This window comes from Haliotis rubra, unplaced genomic scaffold (assembly GCF_003918875.1).
Source record: "Haliotis rubra isolate DU_JTF1 unplaced genomic scaffold, ASM391887v1 Scf47, whole genome shotgun sequence".
Classification (NCBI taxonomy): domain Eukaryota; kingdom Metazoa; phylum Mollusca; class Gastropoda; order Lepetellida; family Haliotidae; genus Haliotis; species Haliotis rubra.
In genome coordinates this window covers 609,552-628,689 of record NW_025767157.1, presented here as the reverse complement: position 1 = coordinate 628,689, position 19,138 = coordinate 609,552, and the positions used below count along the sequence as shown (strand labels likewise).

General features: G+C 43.1%; 1 protein-coding gene across 1 annotated transcript; it reads right to left on the bottom strand.

Annotated features, from left to right (window-relative positions):
• Positions 1-6,555: 6,555 nt before the first annotated feature.
• Positions 6,556-15,397, bottom strand: LOC124290647 (N-acylethanolamine-hydrolyzing acid amidase-like). Its single transcript, XM_046727434.1, has 10 exons — positions 15,025-15,397; positions 12,770-12,864; positions 12,396-12,465; positions 11,594-11,720; positions 11,086-11,176; positions 10,469-10,548; positions 8,893-9,065; positions 7,890-7,951; positions 7,522-7,617; positions 6,556-7,075 (listed from the first exon to the last, which is right to left on the bottom strand). Exons 1-9 carry the CDS (start codon positions 15,201-15,203, stop codon positions 7,604-7,606), a joined length of 891 nt encoding a protein of 296 aa, XP_046583390.1. The 5' UTR covers positions 15,204-15,397; the 3' UTR covers positions 6,556-7,075; positions 7,522-7,603.
• Between the last annotated feature and the right edge of the window lie 3,741 nt (positions 15,398-19,138).

Sequence of the window (19,138 nt, the reverse complement as noted above, 5' to 3'; positions counted from 1 at the left end):
AACCGAAAAAGCAACTCGTCTGTTTGTAGAGCCAGTCATTCTACATGCTGTTGTACACGTACACAGACGCCCTGGGATGATCATCTGTAGTTAAATCCCATTGTACAATGAACCTTTTAAGAGTGCATTTAGATCCACATTTAGAAGATAAACTAACTGTATGTTCAATGTAGATGTAGGGTGTATACTCCCCATGGAGTTGGGAACAAACACTGAGTACACACTGCTCCATTGACCGGCGTAATACGAAACTACTGTTATGAGCATTTACTTGGTGTATAGAATTTAGCACTTTTAAAAAATGTTTTCATATTTACCTGCAGTTTAGAATTTGATTTGGAAACGAACGTGCAGCGCGGGATTTCAGATATGTAATTGAATGCCGTCAAATCTTACATGAAATTTGGTGTTAAGAATATTATTTGAAAATACTAATGGTTGTAACGTATATTATTGTTATAGAGACATACTTATGTTCCAATGAAACGAGGTTTTACTGCTGTTAAATTGACTGTCACTTCCTTCAATCCCAACTCAGTCTCAATTTGAGTACCGAAGGAGCTACCCCCCTTGGAACCATGTCATCGTTATGACCTCCGTGGATGTCGTTATTATATCAGGACGTTTTTCAGCCCTTTTGCTGATAGTACAGTCATGACGTGACAAGACGGAGACAAGTCAGTATGTGTATGCAGTTATACTGTACTTATAACTGATCACCTGATTGGTGAATATGTTGGGATCCATCACACATAGTCATGTCCTAGGTGGTGGATATGTTGGGGCCAATCACAAGTCACACATAGTAATGTCCTAGGTGGTGGATATGTTGGGACCTATCACAAGTCACACATAGTAATGTCCTAGGTGGTGGATATGTTGGGACCCATCACAAGTCACACATAGTAATGTCCTAGGTGGTGGATATGCTGGGACCCATCACAAGTCACACATAGTAATGTCCTAGGTGGTGGATATGTTGGGACCCATCACAAGTCACACATAGTAATGTCCTAGGTGGTGGATATGCTGGGACCCATCACAAGTCACACATAGTAATGTCCTAGGTGGTGGATATGTTGGGACCCATCACAAGTCACAAGTCACACATAGTAATGTCCTAGGTGGTGGATATGTTGGGACCCATCACACAGTCACACATAGTAATGTCCTAGGTGGTGGATATGTTGGGACCCATCACACATAGTAATCACACATACAAGTCACACATAGTAATGTCCTAGGTGGTGGATATGTTGGGACCCATCACAAGTCACACATAGTAATGTCCTAGGTGGTGGATATGTTGGGACCCATCACAAGTCACACATAGTAATGTCCTAGGTGGTGGTGGATATGATACAAGTCACACATAGTAATGTCCTAGGTGGTGGATATGTTGGACCCATCACAAGTCACACATAGTAATGTCCTAGGTGGTGGATATGTTGGGAGCCATCACAAGTCACACATAGTAATGTCCTAGGTGGTGGATATGTTGGGGGACTGGGACCCATCACAAGTCACACATAGTAATGTCCTAGGTGGTGGATATGTTGGGACCCATCACAAGTCACACATAGTAATGTCCTAGGTGGGAGCCATCACAAGATATGTCCTGGGACCCATCACAAGTCACACATAGTAATGTCCTAGGTGGTGGATATGTTGGGACCCATCACAAGTCACACATAGTAATGTCCTAGGTGGTGGATATGCTGGGACCCATCACAAGTCACACATAGTAATGTCCTAGGTGGTGGATATGCTGGGACCCATCACAAGTCACACATAGTAATGTCCTAGGTGGTGGATATGTTGGGACCCATCACAAGTCACACATAGTAATGTCCTAGGTGGTGGATATGTTGGGAGCCATCACAAGTCACACATAGTAATGTCCTAGGTGGTGGATATGCTGGGACCCATCACAAGTCACACATAGTAATGTCCTAGGTGGTGGATATGTTGGGACCCATCACAAGTCACACATAGTAATGTCCTAGGTGGTGGATATGTTCACAAGTCACACATAGTACCCTATGGTGGATATGTTGGGACCCATCGAAAGTCACACATAGTAATGCTTTAGGTGGTGGATATGCTGGGCACCATCACTAGTCACACAGAGTAATGTCCTAGGTGGTGGATATGCTGGGACCCATCACTAGTCACACAGAGTAATGTCCTAGGTGGTGGATATGCAAAAGATGGTAAAGAAAGCATACCAGCGCAACGTCGTTCCTGGTAACGTTTGTGTCATAACCGTACTACCAGCCTGACATATAGCATGAGTGTATGTCAAAGTGTAAAACATTGACCGTTCAGATGGATGTAGACCTCATATCAATATGAATAAAAGTGACAACGGTTACCTTTCTTACCCATTAGAAGCGGGAATAAAATGTCACCATGGCCTGCGTTCAATTGATAAATCTTTAATATATGAGGATTAGGGGTAAACGTAACGTTCACGATTATAGAATTCACACTGCCCCACGCAAAATATAATACATGAAAATAAGGTACTGTCATTGCCGGGATAAAACAAGGACTGCTCGGTTTCGAGTCAGTTTTCTGTGTCGAAGTGGGGTGTAAGTGTTACAACTAACCCATGATATCTAAGTTGTCTCTTTTTCCTGATGAAGTCACGCGCTAACTGTTATAGAAAGTAATTAGTTCTGAGTATCTGTTCTAAAACCATTTAAAAAATTATTTTTAGGGGGTTCGAATCCTGAAAATCCATTGATGTCACATTGGCTCTGTTCGTTGTTGTCGCTGATATCATAGATTGGCCATGGTGTAAGGGATGACCTGTCCGGTAACTCCAACATACAGACCCAACGACGATGACAAGGAGAAGAAAAAGAAGAAGATGAACAACAACAACAACAGCAACAACAACAAGCAACAACAACAACAACAGCAACAACAATAGCAACAACAGCAACAACAGCAACAACTACAACAACAGCAACAGCAACACCTACAACAACAGCAACAACAATAGAAACAACAGCAACAACAACAACAGCAACAACAACTACAACAACAGCAGCAACAACAACAACAACAACAACAACAACAACAACAACAAGCAACAACAACAACAACAACAACAACCAACAACAACAACAACAACAGCAACAACAACAACAGCAACAACAACAACAACAACAGCAACAACAAACAACAACAAAAGCAACAGCAACAACAACAGCAACAGCAACAGCAACAACAACAGCAACAACAACAACAGCAACAACAACAGCAACAACAACAAATACAATATCCGTCGCATATCAGGTGAACAAGAATGGAATGGCTTCTGACCTTGTTTGTTTGTTGATTAACGCCACACTCGGCAATATCCCAGTTATTGAGTCTGATCCAGACCATCCACTGATCAGCAGCATGGGCATCGATCTACGCAATTGGGATACGATGACATGTCAAGTGCGCAAACCTAACCACCCAACCCCTTAGTCGCCTCTTACGACAAGCGTAGGTCGCTGAGAACCAACTCTAACCCGGATCTTCACGGGTTCTTCTAAGGTTCTAATCGACGTGCAGGAATCTCAAATATTGTTGACCCGGAATGACCTCCACCAGATTAGATCTGCACCTCACCTGTTTCAGCAGGCAATAATCATCGTTTATTGTTCAGCTCGAAGCCCTTCTGAGTTTTCTGCTTTAAGTGCTGAGTACTAAAATACATTTATGAAGATATTTACGGATTTTATGGCCGCAGTTCAGACTATTGATTCTTGGGTGTCTGGAACAAGATAATCTGTTTTGACGGAAACTGGAAAGACATACATACATCAACAACGGTATTGTCAAGGTTACAATCCAGGCTGCCTTAGTGGGAAATAAGTATGTCATTATCTCTAGATTTATAAATATCAGAGGCGAAGATTAACAAATTTCCAAGAGGCTGGAATTTCATGCAACTGTAACCTGGCAATAAGTGTGGTACAACTGGACGCCATCTTTATTCGTTTCGTCTAAAGGTTGGTTCTATTGTCACAATCAACCAACGTGAAAGGATGAAGCTATTCCCGTGAGACTCCAACCTGGCCGTGGTGGTTAAATGCACATGGAGTCAGATTGTTGGAGGCGTTTCTCCTTCATGTAATAATTGTAGCGACACAGCAGTCATACAGACCCGGTCATAACAGCATTAGGAAGAATCTGAGAAGTGCACTGCTTGAGGACGCTAAATAAAACATCACACAAGAACTCTTCCAAGCTAAACATTATCAATGGTTCATTTCAGTGGCCGCTTATAGATTTTGTGTCTCCATCGGGAAACATGAAACATTAGATTGTCTCGTATGTCTTCTGAAAAAACATTTGCATCGACGTTCAAACAAGTTCATAATGTTCGTTTAACTTATATCAGCTATTTTTGTTTTTATTTGAATGGTTGTCACTTTTCATAAAAAAATGTTCTAACTTGACTTTTTAAAAGCTATTGCAATTTAATGGATTTAAATTTGAGGAAGGGATTATGGGTGGAGGAATTATCCGTCTGTTATAAACAAATGTATGAATGCTATTGGGGGAATTTAATTTAGTACGCCTGTAGGAAAACACTGTAATTTAATTGTTTCATGTTACCATGTATCTCTTGTACACGTTGACCTTGACCCAAGGTGCTTCAGCTTGACGTTTACAAGAGGAAGTCTGGATCTGCCCAATGTGTTTGTTTGTTTGACGCGATCCTAAGTAATATTCAAGCTATATGGCGGCGGTCTGTAAATAATCAAGTCTGGACCAGACAATACAGTGATCATCATCATGAACATCGATGTACGCAAATGGGATACGATGACATCTATCAACCATGTCAGCGAGCCTGACCACCTGATTCCGTTAGTCGATTCTTACAAGCATGGGTTGCTGAAGATCAATTCTAACCCGGATCGGCCATGGCCTAACAAGGGGGCGATAACTCTAACATACATTCATGATAAAGCAGCAACGATTTCTCCGTCACTTTCCTTCACAAAGTGTCAGTTCCGAAGTTGTCTCAAGTTTTTCAAATTTTGTACAACCTTCCCATCACTATTAGTTATTCATGTACATCAACATTTGCTCACAGAATGTGATCGGAAACTGAGTTTATATGTTGTTTCCTGTTTCAGAGGAGAGTGTCACATCATTCTACTCTACATGGTGTACCGTCCGGGTCCCGTGGGCTTCAGTACCGGAAATTCCCTTCCGGACGGCTTGTAAACTTTTTTACGTTGTAAAAGTATTTTTTGTCACAAGCATTATACTTTCTCCACGATATTTTGTTATCATTTGTATTCATTTGTCTATTCCAAGACCGGGTATTGTGATGTGAGAATGTTGATATAATCTGCACCAGAAATTCCATAAATCTTTTGTGTAACCATCAACGCAGTCTCGTACGATGATGTCGCCGAGGCGGACCACGCATGTACGACCAGCATGGGTTGTATGCTAAGCCCAAGGAGTCAATAGTAAACAGGAACATCTCCTTAGACCGTTATAAAACTGAAACCAGCACTGCAGTCATCCTACCCCGCCATCTATGACCTAATGCTTACCGTAATAATGAGTACTTGAGATCAATACTGGCCTTAGTGCAACCATTGTGTAGCACATCGCCACATGGACTACTTATAATGACGGACTGAGAGGACTCTTTGACATACACCAATGACATAGAGAAACAAACAGTTCACAGCTCAGTGAATTTCAAATCCTAAACTGCGGTGGAAAATAACTTTTATATTATTGTCAATTAATATTATGATTGCGTCAGTTCAGTACTGCCCAGGAATAAGAACTAGTCGCTTTTATGATAATGCCTTGTCATGTAACGGTTCAGACGTTTTGATGAGTGAGTGAGTTTGGTTTTACGCCGCTTTTAGCAATATTCCAGCAATATCACGACGGGGACACCAGAAATGGGCTTCACACATTGTGCCCACGTAGGGAATCGAACCCGGGTTTTCGGTGAACGCCATAACCTCTAGGCTACCCCACCGCCCCAGTCGTTTTGGAGCAGTGTTGAAGCAATGGGAGCAGGTGCACCACTGGCATAGATCACCAAAGTGTGAAATCGAAACCTGGTCTTATGTGTGACAAGTGAGCACACTAGCTTCTGTCCTGACCTTACTCCCACAGTCAAGTACAATCAAAGACCATTGTTTCCAAGTTGAAGGGATAATTGAAAACCAAATAAATTAAAAAGGAATAGAACGCATTAACTTCGAGTCAACCGTTGGTTCGTCACAATAATGTTCGACACAACGGTGTTTACCAATATTAATGAGTACGGTCAGAAATCATACAAAACGTGGACAAAACCCTTTCCACAATCATAATCTTAGGTCAAAGGTTCATGTGTTTATGAATAAAATAGCCATGATACCATATGTTCCCGAAATGGTGCGTATATGCTGACCGATCAGGGAACCTGTCAAAAATACACGCAAAGGCAAGTCAACTGTAAACCTTTAAAGAACTCACACAACAGTTCATCATCATCAGACAAACAAATATGCGTAAAACCTTACATAAAAATAGACTCCTTTTTATTGCGAGAAATCATGTACACACGATTACGATGTTAAATAAGTGTGTTCATCGTACTGATTTGACGAAACGAGTTCGAAAACGTATTTGAATGTAAGGATCTTTAAATATTAATGATCACATTTTATTACTTAAGATTAGTGGAAAAATAGATTTTAGTAACAGGGCCAACCTGGAGTCAACAATGATGACGTCACAATGATTGACGCCATTAATAATTACGTCAACAATACTTTCTGTAAACGTTAACAATGGTGTTTACAGTAATGCTGTAGATGATTGTAAACATTATATGACATGCACTTAGTATGGAGTTTGATTAACTCGCTTATTTTTAATCTTATAGATATGAGAACCCCCTCACAATACAAAACAACATTCGGTAATGTCATGTGTTCTGTGGGTGGGCGTGGCACCGCGACTCGTGTTTTAAGGGGTCCTGACCCAGGAGGTCAGAATGGTGGGCTGGGACGCAGACATGACGATGCTGTATACGGTGCCGCTGTAAAAGACAAGTCAGATAGAAAGACGTCCCGAGAGACATGGTTCATAAGGAATGGTTAAAATACTTTTGCTTGGGATATTCTAGGATTCGAGAGATTTTGAAAGTTGTACAAACATCAATCTTGCTTCCGAATGTGCCCCTTGACTACATATTTATCATTTTACCTTTCCCGAGGTATTCTGAGTGAAGCAATTGGTGCAGACATTTTGGGGAAACCGCCATTTTTCGTCTTGCAGAGTTACGCCCCTTAGTCAGGAGACCTTTGAGTTTGAATCCGACATTAGTCTTAGTTATGCATTTATGGTCACGGTGACCACACATAAACTATAAACTGCTTGACACTACTGTTGTCTCTCTATAATGCCGCGGTAAAACTGGAATAGTGTGCGAAGCGGCATTAACTCACTCACTCACTCTCTCACATAAACTCCGAAACTACTGACTTGTTGAGCACGGGGTGGAGGGAGATGACGTTGTAGAGGCTGTCGACGTTGATGTTATTCCGATTCAATGCCTTCATTGCGTTCACGGCGGGGTCACTGTCAACAGAATAGGTTGGAATCATATCACTTTGGTGATCTCCAACATGGGGTTATGGAAGTGTTTTATCATTTGTATGTTTCTAATTCTGTAAGTGACGAAGAAATCTTGTTAGCTCTACAATCTGGAACATTGGAAGGTGTATTTGTATCTTCATCATCACAAGTAGTAGTAGTATTGAAAAAACATCAATCAAAATTGTTTTTCTCTCTTGGTTTTTAGTTGTATTTGTGACAAAACGTCTTGTATATCGACGAAAGTGTTGTCTTACCGTCTGTTGTCGCTTGGGGTGGAGCTGTCCAATGGTCGTAGTTTGTCTCTACAAGGAACCATCTGAAACGTACATGCTTCTCTTGCAGTCACATAGAACACTAGCACAAGTTACTCGTATGCCTTGAACAAACAGTAATGTCTATGAGGTGAGGTGAGGTGAAATTGGGTTTAACGTCGTGCTGGAGAATATTTCACTCATATGACGACGTGCATGCGTGTGTATGTGTATGTGCGGCTGCTTGTACTAGTCCAGACTGAAGCTGGTTTTATAGGGCTAGCCCACTGAGATACCATGCGGCAGTGAAGCATGAATACCCCACTCAGACACATTATACTGACTTCGAGCCGACCAGTCCTTGTTGTACCCATTAATGCCGAGCGCCAGACAGGGACCAACAAGTACCATATTTTAACGTCTTTTGGTCTAACCCGCGACCTTCCGCTCTCTGGACGGACGCTCTAACCACTACACCACGCTCTAACCACTACACCACGGTCAGTAATTTCTATATTATGTGTATTCGTTGGCACTGCTGTGTTAGGCGACATTTAGTCCTTCCAAAGTTTAAAATACCAGGTACAATGGCTCAGATGCACGCATGTCTGTATTGTATGTGGACCATATCCTAACCCATGGCTATCGCCGCAATGTATACCCAAGAAGATCTGGGTTAGGATTGGTCTTCAACAAACCATGCTTGTCGTAACAGGATCGGATGGTCAAATACTTTCATCGCATCCCAGACGAGTTGCGCAGGTGAATTCTCATGATGTTGATCACTGGAGTGTCTGGTCCAGACTCGATCATTTACAGACATCGCCATGTAGCTGGAATATTTCTGAGTGCGTCGTTAAACAACAACAATAACAACAACAACAAACTAATTAAACAAAGACCGCAACAGTAATTCATCCCCCCCCATCCCCATTTTTTCACCCGAAATGAATTCCTTCCCTTCCCTCCCTGCCACCCTCACCCCTTTCCTCGATCAGTCACTCACCCGGGCGCTGCTTCGTTCATGTACCACAAATCGTCGGCTCCGATCCTCGACTTGGTGATCACCACACCCTCGCCGCTTTTGGCGCCCCCGACAATGAAGTAGGCGTCGGCCTCGGTGTCGGTGCTGGAAAGGACGTCCACGGCGTCAGCGTATGTCGTTGATGTGGCCAAAACCTTGGTAAGAAAATCACAAAAATTAAATCCCAGCAACGTAGATCGTTGCTCACTGAATCAACCCCTGGTTTGTTAGATCTATGATATGTCATTGATCATTCGTAACTACTCGCCTCTTTCCTTGATCTACAAGAAGACTCGAACCCCTATCGTACGCCATAATTGCCAAGAATCGTGGCAAACCAATCAAATCGCGCGTAGTAAAACGCATTTCGAAGCATGAAAATGGCGGCACCGTTGAAGTTTGAAACTTCGCTAAACTATGCAAAGCACAATTTAAACATAAACTTTGAGCTAAAGGATCAGAAACTTTAAACACTGAAACATATTTACAAAGGGAATGACTGTACTGCTGTTTTGCCCACGGGATGTAGGATATTCTGTGAGCTATGTTTGGAAATTCAGAGTTATCTTTCCTTTGTAATAGTACTAGACGATTTTCATCTACATGCCCGTTTGCGCTTAGACAGGGCCAGTCGTAAACATGGCCACGAGAGGGGTACGAGACGCCATCCGGCTTGCCGGAATGACACGAGTAGTTACGAATGGTCATTGATATGTCTGTCATACTTTTCTCTGCATCATAAAACACCATTCACTCACTCGCGGTATTCCGTCGGTATTGACCTCTCTCAAAACGTGAGTTACCTCCCTTCCCATTTACTCCGGCGCAAAAGACGTACGTGGCTACAATGGCACATATTGATATGTTACTGGGCAACCGAGAGACAGAGTCTGCTGTTTTCGAGCCCTTGAATTATCCCCTTCATGTCAAGTACCATATATTACAGTCTGTTGGTATAATGGGATCGGGGTCGAACCAAGGACGCTCTTTTGGCATACGTTCTATTCGCTTGACCTGGGTTTTAGTCTTCGTGTACTTAAACTATAATAATATTTATACATGTTTATGAAGAAAGGTATATCCTCCATATTAATCACATCGCATAGGTAAATTATTTTTATCGATATGCTATTTTTTTCGAAATTCATGCGTGGAATGTATCTTGCTAAACTTGCCTATTTGTGTAGGCCTAAAACAGATTAGGTTTAAAATTTAAATTTAAATTAACATTTAATATTCAATGCAGAAATTCCATAATGACAGTTCAGGAATAACTGCAGATCGATACACCACAGTGAAGAAGTGGCATTTAACTCTTGGTCTATTGTTCGTCACCTGAATCTGTGATTTCCGTACGGACACGGTGACATATCTCTACCGGTCCTCCATCACAAAGCAACCATAGCGCTACGGTCGTCCCATGTTTCACAGTTTAACGCATGGCGAAGGCAGTGGTACTGCTTGGATCACGAGGAGGAACAAGGCCCTCGAACATGTTATCCATAAGCGACTTTCGTCTTCAGGAAGACATGACACCGTGACGTGAAAATGTACTCACATCTCGGACGAGCAAGCTGATGGGTTTTGCGGACTGGTCCAAGACGGCGACCAGAAAGTTCATCCACCACTGCCCTTGATCTGCAAACACACATTGGACTCTCTGAACTGACTTCCGTAGACATCTTTGTTGCCCCATATATTATCTGTGAATCTAATATTACACAATTCACTGAAAATATATCCTGATGCTGATTTGAAATAGAGCTAGATGTTGTTTTCATAAAAAGGTTATGCAGAATATTACGGTTGTAACGAGTGACTGAGATTAGTTTGACGCCGCTTTTAGCAATATTCCAGCAATATCATGGCGGGGGACACCAGAAATGGGTTTCACACATTGTACCCATGTGGGGAATCGAACCCGGATTTTCGGTCTGACGAGCGAACGCTTTAATCATTAGGCTACCCCACCGCTCCGGTTATAACGAACTCAAAGGCACCAGTATGTATAATTCGTTATAACCGCAGTTCGTTATACGCTTTTCGACTAAAATATACTACAAGTGTCAGGCATCCCAAAAGGTTTTCAGTACTCCTCAGTTCGTTATACGCGTGTTATATATATATATATATCCCCAGAGAAATGTTACATTTTTGTTTTAATCCAGTTCCTACCCCTCTCGTCCACGGTGACGGTGAAGGCATTGGGCCGCTGCCCGGTCAGCAGACCCACGTAGCCGGCGAAGGTGATGCCGGTGTACACCGTCTGAAACACAACATTCTCTCCAACAAACAGTACATAATACCGAGTCATTACACGTGTAACTATGGCAGTTTATCTCACCTCGGCCAGAGTACAAGGGTCGAATTATAGCTCCCTATACGTCGATACTTGGACTCTGGACAGAAAGGGTCACCACCCCTATAACCGACGCACGAACCAACAAATAAGGATTGAATGGTTACGAGGTTTGTCCCTGATCCCACTCCAGAAAACGATCTTAGCGGTAAGGCGATTGTACGTCCTATACTTTAACATACATATACGACAATGGCTACTCTCAGATGCCACCGTGTTTCAACGACAGTTGCTCATGCCGTCAGCCACTGTCCGAACCAAATGTGACCACTCCCTCGTCCACAAGACCTCACTTGAGATCCTGAAACTACCTGGCTTCCTCACCTGACCTCCCCTCTGGAAGTCCACCTTGATGGTGAGTTTCCGAAGGATCTCGCCGTAGTTGTAGTCCAGGTTCCTGGCGTGCCAGATCTGTCCCTTGCTGTCCTGGCAGACGATACTCGTGCAGAATCTGCAGGAGAAAACTGAGCGATGCAGTTACAGAAGTCGTGGATGACGGTCGTTCCACAGAACCTCCCGCGCACGTCAGGTGTCATCACCGGGCTGGACCAATAGGTTGGTACCTGGGTTAGGGGTTACCCTTCATCTTGAGTGGAAATGATGACGAAAGTCGTACAAATGAGAATGGTGTCTTTGTCCTATTAATGGTTTTAATCATGGCGACTTAAGGATTTTGAAGCAATGGGCAGATCCCCACAAAAGTAATGGCCATAACTTGCGCGGCTAATTGTGCCACTTGGCTGTTGACTATACAATGGATCTGTATCTATTTATGTATACTGCAACCACAGGTGAACAGCCAGGACCATCCCTGGCAACAGATCAGCACCTACTCAGGTAACGTGCTTAATTCAGTTCCAGCTCCGGCATAGAATAGGTCTTCAGCAACCGCTGCTGGTGGAGAACAGCGACCAAATTTAGCGGTTGTCAGGGCTTCATGACTTTGTGGATTGCGTGCCATTGTACCCGATCGTTCCTATCTAACTTTGGACTGGCTGATCCCGCCTTAGCTATTTACAGGTTGTCGTCATATTGCTGGAATATTGCTGACTATTTCGATAAACATCAAACGAGCTGATCAGTTATCTTTGACGTGACATGCAGGAGACGGTAGTAGGAGACGTACGCTGTGATGTCGTAGACAAGGTTGGTGAGCACGACGTCCCCGAGACTGGCGTTTACAGCAGTCGCAATGCCTGAAATTATCAACCAAATATTATCAAACCTAACTTGTACAGAAATATAGTTATTGATTTGATATCACATGCATCCCGCTACAAATGCATGCTCGCATTTATAGTCACACTCACGGTGAAAGTCACATGTTAAATGCGGTGACAAGTTGCAGGTTACACTCATGATGTAGAACAAACTCACGGTGAAGGTCATACTTACGTTTGGGTTACACTCTAGGTGAAGGTCACACTTACGCTTAGGTTACACTCAAGGTGAAGGTCACACACTAAGAAGGTCACGCTCCCTTCATAATGTTTATCTCACCTCTCATCTCATCTGCGTACTCCTTGGGGAGATAATTGTCCAGTTCACTGCCGATCTCCTCCACAAGGGGGAGGGCGTCTTTTGGGACGAGGGATCTGTAACAGATGGAGCCAGGGTGGAGATGAATGACACACTGACGTCAAACCAACGCCGGTCGTCCCCCTGGCAGTCGCAGTCAGTTAGACTGAATGACTGAGTTTGGTTTTACGCCGCTTTTAGCAATATTCCAGCAATATCACGGCAGGGGACACCAGAAATGGGCTTCACACATTGTACCCATGTGGGGATTCGAACCCGGGTCTTCGGCCAACGCTTTAGCCACTAGACTATTCCACCGCCCCAGTCAGTTAGATAAGGAAGAATGTCATCCAATTTTGTTATTCCAAATTGCATGACTGAATGAGTGAATAAGGTTTCACAACGCTTTTTCAAATTTTAACAACAGTCCACAGCGTGGGACACACATACCCATGTAGGGTATCGAACCGGGTCTTAGGCGTGAAGAACGATCGCTTTAACCATTAGGCTACCCCGTCGCCCCAACATTGCATGATAACCTTAAATAATCGCTCAAAGACCAAACACTATTGACTGATATCTCGTCAATATGTTCTACAGTATGATAAGGTACGATACGAGAATCTGTAAAGAAACGTCGCATCACCTGAATAAAGAAGTTGTTCATCCATAAACGATGTCTTTATCTGACTATCCAACTTCTAAAATATGCCACTCATAGAAGAATTATTATTTTAACATAATATATTTCCATTATGTACCGGAGTGACTGAGTGAGTGAGTTTGGTTTTACGCCGCCTTTAGCAATTTTCCAGCAATATCACGGTGGGGGACACCAGAAATGGGCTTCACACATTGTACCCATGTGGGGAATCGAACCCGGGTCTTCGGCGTGACGAGCCAGCGCTTTAACCACTTGGCTACCCGACCGCCCCATTATGTACAGGACATATGGATCGATTAACAAGCAATCTACACTTATCTCGTCAGGAAAACATCTCGTCTTCTGTAAGAAACATTCGCACTTACAGTGAGTGTGCGTGCTTGTGTACGTACGTGCGGGTGCGTTTCAGTGTTTCTCTGTGTGAGTGCGTGCGTATGCGTTTCACTGTCTCTGACTGTAATAGGGAGTTCTTTCACTTTGGCAAATCTCCAGAAAATATGAAAACCTGCGCGAGTCAAGATATAGGTATGTCACTTTAATGGCTTTGTCCCTTTAGCCGGACACCGTGACCTGTTCACGGAAGTAGGTCACATAGCGATGTTACATTTCAGTGAGCTACGTACTACGGTTTCAGCACTTGATACATGTATACTGATCACAACTTAGATATTGTCAACCATTCGAAAAAAAAACCCGAAGTGATAAAACCCTGTCGTAAAAACTGAGAGAAATAAATAAAGGAACATTCAAGCGTTCCTTTAATATTTTCCAGTTTTCATTACCAGCTTTGAATAGCGCTGTGGGAGGAAATCTGAGAATAAATACAGGAATACTGGAGTGAGTGAGTGAGTGTAGTTTTACGTCGCTTTAAGCAATATTCCACTAATATCACGGCGGGGGACACCAGAAATGGGCTTCACACATTGTGCCCATGTGGGGAATCGAACTCGGGTTTTCGGCGTGACGAGCGAACGCCTTAACCACTAGGCTACCCCACCGCCCCATGGATACTGCCATGAAGAGGCGTTCCCTTATTTGTTTCCCTATTGACGTGAAATGTATTTTGATCTTGAAAATCCGTTTTGACGATCAAGGTATATAACATATACGTGGCCTAAATTTGTTTTAACGACTACTGATAACACTTACTAATTACTTATTTAAATATCAATACACATTTAACAAACATTTATGGTTTGTATAATGTGATTTTGTATTGCCTCAGACAAAGAAAACGCCGAGCAGCGCCATGCTTCTTTCCCCCAAACCCTAATCTATCAACCCGTGAGGGTCCGGATTAGAATATTGATCTTCAGTAACCCGCTTGTCGTAAGAGGCGACTAACGGGATCGGGTGGTCAGGCTCGCTGACTTGGTTGACACGTGTCATTGGTTCCCAGTTGCGCAGATCGATGCTCATGTTGTTCATCACTGGATTGTCTGGTCAAGACTCGATTATTTACAGACTGCCTCCATATAGCTGGAATATTGGAGTGCGGCGTAAAACTAAACTCACTCACTCACTCACTCCCTAATCTATCAAAACCTTTCGTCCACAGCAACTTGTTACTTACGCAATGACTCTGTGTGATTCTTTTGCCAGTTTGGAAAAGTTGGTGACCACATGTGCCCACCTCTGGTCAGGGGCGAGGTCAAGGTTGACCGTGAACGCTTTAGGGGTACTGTCATGGAGGGGCAGTGGCGTTCCAACACTGACAGCAACTACAGCGGCGGACAGCAACAGCACCAACATCGTGACGGCGAGGGGAGTGTGCGACTACTGAGACGACAGACTGTGGACCAGATTGTCACATGTTCTCCGTATATCTCCGTGAGTTTCTATACCTGACCAACAGCTGATAAACTGCCCTATCACAACGCTGGTTATCAGTGTGTATTTGATTCTCATCCCAGACAGCTACGTTTTGACCAGTATACTAAAGGCTAAATGAGGACGTGCGCCTCTTTTGTTATCGCAGATCGCCGATCAGGGTCCAACTCCAAATAGGACAGTTAATACAGCAGAACGAGGACACTGTCATTAAAGCGTCTCATCCATATTTATTTGATAATAAAATATAAAATATGTTCCACCTACCACTTGTAGCTTGTATATCGATAAGAACTTTCTGACACAATGTACAGAAAATGGGGGCTTACTGTCACTTTACTTCAATTCAATTCAAGTAACATTCAAAGACAAAGGTCAGTTTCCTAAAAGGTCCAGCACTATTTCTTATTCTGGGAACCATCAGTCACCCCATTGTCCAACTCACACTCTCATCCAAGTTGTTCAGAACGGGACTTGTCAGCTCATGATGTACATCACTACTTGAGGCGGCGGTGGTGTAGAGTAGTGGCTAAAGTGTTTGTTCGTCTCGCCTAAGACCCGGGTGCGATTACACATGGGTAGAATGTGTGAAGCCCAGTTCTGGTGTCCCCCGCCGTGATATTGCTGGAATATTGCTGAAAGCGGAACAAAGCCATACTCACTCATTTCAATATACGAAGGTTCGCTATGCTTCTACCAACATGTCAGTCATATTATAGTCCGTTTGTCTCAAAATCGGACCGATGAATTGCAATTCAATTTAACTCGAAAACTAATAAACATATAATACTCAATGAAACACTGATCATAATCAAAACATCAGACCAACTCTGTGATTTTTTGGCAGAATTTATGTCTTAAAAATAAAAAAAGTTGTTAAATGAACTATCATTAAAATTTTGGCAGAGTTCACTATTTGATACAAGGGAGGGTTGCAGAGAGAGGAACAGCCAGGTAAACTACCTACCTTAAACTACCTTATAAGTAAAAAAGGAAGCCCTTTTAGATATATACATACATAATTTACAACAATGAAATTGTCAGCCTGGTTCCCGGGGTCAGCAACGCTTCGACACAGACCCCGGCAATCACTACCGAATGGCGGCCATCACTGTTGGGCGACTCGTCATATACACTAGCCACATAAAGAAACTGTGCATTGTCAAAATATTATCCCAGTTGATAAGTACGATAACAATGTCAAAGGTACATATAAACTTTAATGGAGGGATCATGAGACCATAACAAGTCGGGAGAATTTCAATTGAAAAGTCAATCACAATGACGTCACGAGTCCACAAGCGGGACAGGGGTCAAACGACCATGTCACAAGCTCAATAACGGGTATTTCCACCATCGGCATTGAGAACAGCAGTGCATCGACGACGCATAGAGTCTATCAAACGTGCAAGGAAGGCTTGTGGGATGTCACGCCAGATTCTCTCAAGTTCTGTTGCAAGGTCAAGGACGTTATCTGGCGGATGAGGAAGACGGCGTAGACGTCGATCCATCTCGTCCCAAACATGCTCTATCGGGGAGAGATCCGGTGAATTTGCAGGCCAAGGCAGTAAGTCAACGTTGTGGTGTTGTAAGAAATCCATAGCAACCCTTGCCGTATGAGGGCGGGCATTGTCCTGTTGGAATGTTAACCCAGGGCCATGACGTTGCAGAAAAGGAATTGCCACAGGTCGAAGAATCTGATCCCTGTAGCCCACACCAGTTAAGTTACCCTGAACAATCACCAAAGGAGTTCTTTGGCGTGCTGTTATTCCACCCCAAATCATCACGGAACCACCACCAAAGCGATACCTCTCCAAGACACAGGCCTGTGCATAACGTTCTCCCACGCGTCTATAGGCACGTTGACGTCCATCACAATGGGAAATGTTAAACCTGGACTCTATGTAAAAACAACATTTCTCCACCAAAACAAGGGTCTGCGGACATGATTTCGGCACCACATTCGGCGAGCTTGTCGATGACGTTGTGTCAGGATAGGCCGTATGGCGGAACGTCGTGGTCTGATCCCGTGATGACGTAAACGTTGTCGAACTGTGTTGGGGTGGATACGGCGAAGTCCTGGGATGGTTCGGGCAGTCATCACTGCAGTCTGAAACCTGTGGCGAAGATGGGTCACCCTTATCCATATGTCCTGTCTTGGCGTTGTTACACGTGGACGTCCAGAACGTGGCCGATCGATGACGTCATTTGTGTTCTGGTAGCGTCTCACCAGTGCAGAAATGGTGTATCGGTGGCAGTGGAAATGTGCAGCTACTTGTCGTTGAGACATGCTATGCGTTTCAATAGCCGTTTAATTTTTTTGAACGATCGCAAGGGCAGGGGTTGAGCTTTCCAAAGTGACAGTATTGTGTGGCATTCATTTGCTCTGTTTTCTTTCCCGGAAAGCACGTGCAACAACGTATTGCACGTCTCAAGGACGAACCCACTGACGTCACTGAACGTGGCACGTGCATGCATGTTGGATACATGTCACTAATCTCTGAGTTTAAATCCTTATGTGTCTACACAGGTTTGATAAATTTAGATTTTAAATTTTTGTATGCACAGTTTCTTTATGTGCCTAGTATATTTACCATAGAAAAATCCGAGACCGGGTGGTTAGAATTTTTCATACCATTATCATCGATACTATGGCAAAGTATACGTCACCAGAACAACGGCCATCGTTACTTTCAGTGTACGAACACGTTATTTAAGGAGTTTCGTGACACGAAAGTCTTCATTACATGGGCGAAATGTAAACAATGGCACACACATCGACATCTTCAACACCGACGTTGATATTTCGTGTTAGCTCACTATTGTGACGAAATCGTACACATAACATATGGATCTGCACGACCACATCTATAATTTAGCAAATTTCATGACGTATAATTCGATGATTTGGTCCCATTTTCTTCTGTTGTGTTGGAAATATACTGAACGCCTAGTAATAGAAACTAGAAAATGGTTGTTACCACATTATATAATTAATAAATAAATAGATCTAATACATTTGGAATACCAAATGATAAATTCAACCATGTATTTTAACAATGTATGCTTTAAAAAATGGAATAATAATAAAGAATATATTTATCAGTTTTGTTCCTTGGGCATGTATCATTTCAATAAAACATCTATATCTATTCTTTCATTTTGCATGGGGTTGATCATGGTGATGCAATGGGTATTGATCTTTAAACAGTATAACAATAGCCATGGTATGGCAACATCTGCGGGATGCTACGGAGAAGTTGATTACACATCGGTCCCTTTATGTGTTATTCATTGATATGGAAAATCACCTGACTACATGTATGATATATAGCCCTGCGTTAACCACACATATTCAAATCCAAGTCTAAACAGAATACTTTTTAATATGAGTCGTCCATTAGGTGGCATTAGCGAGGTAGCCTGTGTTCATCCAAATACAGTAGCCTGCACCAATACTTAATAGCCCTTGTAGTGTATACAAGTTGGAGAGAGGCTCTGTCACATTCTCCCCAATACAGTAGCCTGCACAAATACTTAATAGCCCTTGTAGTGTATACAAGTTGGAGAGAGGCTCTGTCACATTCTCCCCAATACAGTAGCCTGCACCTAACAGCCCTTGTAGTGTATACTTAGATAGCCCTTGCCCTTGTAGTGTATACAAGTTGGAGAGGGCTCTGTCACATTCTCCCCAATACAGTAGCCTGCACCAATACTTAACAGCCCTTGTAGTGTATACAAGTTGGAGAGGGGCTCTGTCACATTCTCCCCAATACAGTAGCCTGCACCAATACCTAACAGCCCTTGTAGTGTATACAAGTTGGAGAGGGGCTCTGTCACATTCTCCCCAATACAGT

What these genes read in the sequence shown, in the direction of transcription:
- LOC124290647 (XM_046727434.1), bottom strand. Translation starts at nt 15,203, where the DNA reads ATGTTGGTGCTGTTGCTGTCCGCCGCTGTAGTTGCTGTCAGTGTTGGA. An exon ending in CGTCACCGTGGACGAGAGGG is followed by an intron (nt 10,549 to 11,085) that starts GTAGGAACTGGA and finishes GTGTGTTTGCAG; the next exon opens with ATCAAGGGCAGTGGTGGATG. An exon ending in ATGAACGAAGCAGCGCCCGG is followed by an intron (nt 7,952 to 8,892) that starts GTGAGTGACTGA and finishes TGTACGTTTCAG; the next exon opens with ATGGTTCCTTGTAGAGACAA.